General features: G+C 51.6%; 1 protein-coding gene across 1 annotated transcript in view; it reads right to left on the bottom strand.

Moving 5' to 3' along the window:
* Positions 1-1,092: 1,092 nt before the first annotated feature.
* Positions 1,093-2,221, bottom strand: part of TTC13 (tetratricopeptide repeat domain 13) — a 63,834-nt gene continuing 62,705 nt past the window's right edge. The window contains exon 19 of the mRNA XM_023523785.1: positions 1,093-1,559. Coding sequence (XP_023379553.1) covers positions 1,535-1,559 — 25 coding nt within the window. The 3' untranslated portion in view covers positions 1,093-1,534. The remainder of the gene's footprint in view (positions 1,560-2,221) is intronic.

Below are 2,221 nucleotides of genomic sequence, written 5' to 3'. Positions count from 1 at the left end.
CCAGCCCGGAACCTCGCCCTCCTCACCCCCAGCCCCGGAACCCCAGCCCTCCTCATCCCTTGCCACACCCTCACGGCTCCCGGCGTGGGTTCCCGCAATACCCCCAGTGCTCTGGACTCCCCTTGGCCAGCTCAGGAGGTGGCTGTCGCGTCCCCGAGTCCGCGCCCTGCGGTTTGACAGGATCGCTGGTGGTGACCGCCATGGCGCCACGTGGCCACTTGTTTGACAAAGGAAGCGGGCAGCTGGGCCCTAGCCGCCCGCCTGTTCCTCTCCTGTCCTTGTCCTTGATCAGCCAGCTTCTTTGCTGTCTGAGCTGTGTGAGGAAACTGGGCCAGGGTCCTGGGGCCGGGAGCGGACAGAGGAGGAGTGGGCCCGGGTCAGCCAGGAGGCCAAAGGGCCGACCTGGGGGACTGGACTTGCGTCAGGGTGTTCGAGGAAAATTAGTCCCCTCTGCTCCTACTAAATGCAGTGCCAGGCTCCAAACCCAACCCAGCTGAAGGCGCTCTGCACTCCTGTAGAGCCTTTTGCCGCCACATGTGAAGAGGTTGTTCCCAAGCCTTCGCTCGGCCTTTGCTTTACCCCACTCCACAAATGAAGTGACAAGATTTCTTTTGGAATCTCAGAAATCGCCAGAACTCTCAGCATCCAGACAAACGAGTGGCCGCCAGTTTTCACAGGCAGAGAGGGACATCCCAACAGCGAGGGCCAGGCTGTACGACCCCGGACCACAGAGCCCTTATCGGCTTTGCCATCTGGCTGATTTGAACGAGACAGACGACAGATGAGAATTCAGCGTCCGCTCTTAAGACAAGAAACTGCATTTCAGCCTGACTTTGCCTCTGTCTTTGCCCCCAAATTAACACTTGGATAATCCTGAACACAATCGTAGAAATAATTTTCAAAGTTCTGTTTTAAATGTGAAATGGCCTTATCACCTTCTGGCCCAGGAATCCTAAGAAAATATTTTTGGAATGTCATGTATGTGACAAGCTCTACAATAAAAGATGTTGCTATCAACAGTGTTATCAGCGTGATATAGTGAAGCAGTAAAGAAAGCCACCAGATAAGACGGCCTGCATCGCATGGTATGCGAAGGACCGTGTATGAGGGTTGAGAAGAATTTTTGGTATCCGTCTCTACGTAAGTTGCTACGTATGCCCCGTGCACTAACTGAATCCCACTGATTTCTACCCTTAATCCTTGTTTAGTAACGTGAGTGATGTTTAAATATGCATTCTCGAAATTTAATTAACATCTTCCAGCTTACTTCAGAATTCACAGAGGAGAGGTTTTGTTCCACTGGAAACTTGGTCCCACGTGGTGTTTGAAGCGGTCGCAAAAAACGAATGTTGCTTTCAAAAAAGCACAACCCAATGAAGTGTTTCAGATCATGATTTATGGCCAGAGAAGTCATAACATAAATATGGTAGGAGATCATTCAGGGACGTCGGCCAAAGTATGCGAAGTCCGTGATCTGGGTGACAGGGGCCACAGAGAAAACTGCTTCCAGATTCTCCGAAGAAACTCAGGGAAGTTAATGGCTCTGACAGCTGGCTTGGCTGAAATTGGGCGGGGGGTGGGGGTCAGGGAATGAATAAATATATTCATGCACTCCAGCAGAAAAATAAAAACAGACAAATTCCAAATATGTGATGAGGTAAATACTGGGATGACTCTAGTGCTAAGTTTTGTAAAAAGTAATGTAAACGGAGCCACCTTAAAATGGAGTCGGAGCTGCCATCTCAGAGGAAGGACAACCTCCCCCTCGACGCCTTGAAATGTGAAAACTGGACAAAATCACCTTCGGTCCGGGCCTGAGGCAGCACTGTACCCCAGCAAAGGTGACAAGAAGAAAGCAGGTGTGGCCACCGGACTGCAATGAAAACGTTCTTTAGAATTCGTATCTCTGTCAGCTTATCTGCACCCACGGAAACATCCTCCGCTGTGGATGTCATCGTCCCCCTGCCCTCTGTCACGGGCAGCCCCTGCCTTTGCCTCCTAACTGGAACACTGTTTGGGTCTCCACCGGAATCAGTGCTTCCCGAAGAGACATTCTTTGGGGTCTCAGAGACGTGCTTGTTCTCTCGCTCTGGCCTTACGTTTAGGTTCAGAGCATCTTCTTAGGCCTGGAGGAGGATGGAGGCCGCCAGACCCTGCGGTTCAGCCAGGGCGTTCTGTTCACGAAACGAACAGACGAGCACGCGGCCCTGACTCTGAAATG

The sequence above is a fragment of the Pteropus vampyrus genome, unplaced genomic scaffold, assembly GCF_000151845.1.
Source record: "Pteropus vampyrus isolate Shadow unplaced genomic scaffold, Pvam_2.0 Scaffold412, whole genome shotgun sequence".
NCBI classification, from domain to species: domain Eukaryota; kingdom Metazoa; phylum Chordata; class Mammalia; order Chiroptera; family Pteropodidae; genus Pteropus; species Pteropus vampyrus.
The sequence above is the reverse complement of the archived record's forward strand: the minus strand, read 5'-3'. Positions and strand labels throughout refer to the sequence as shown.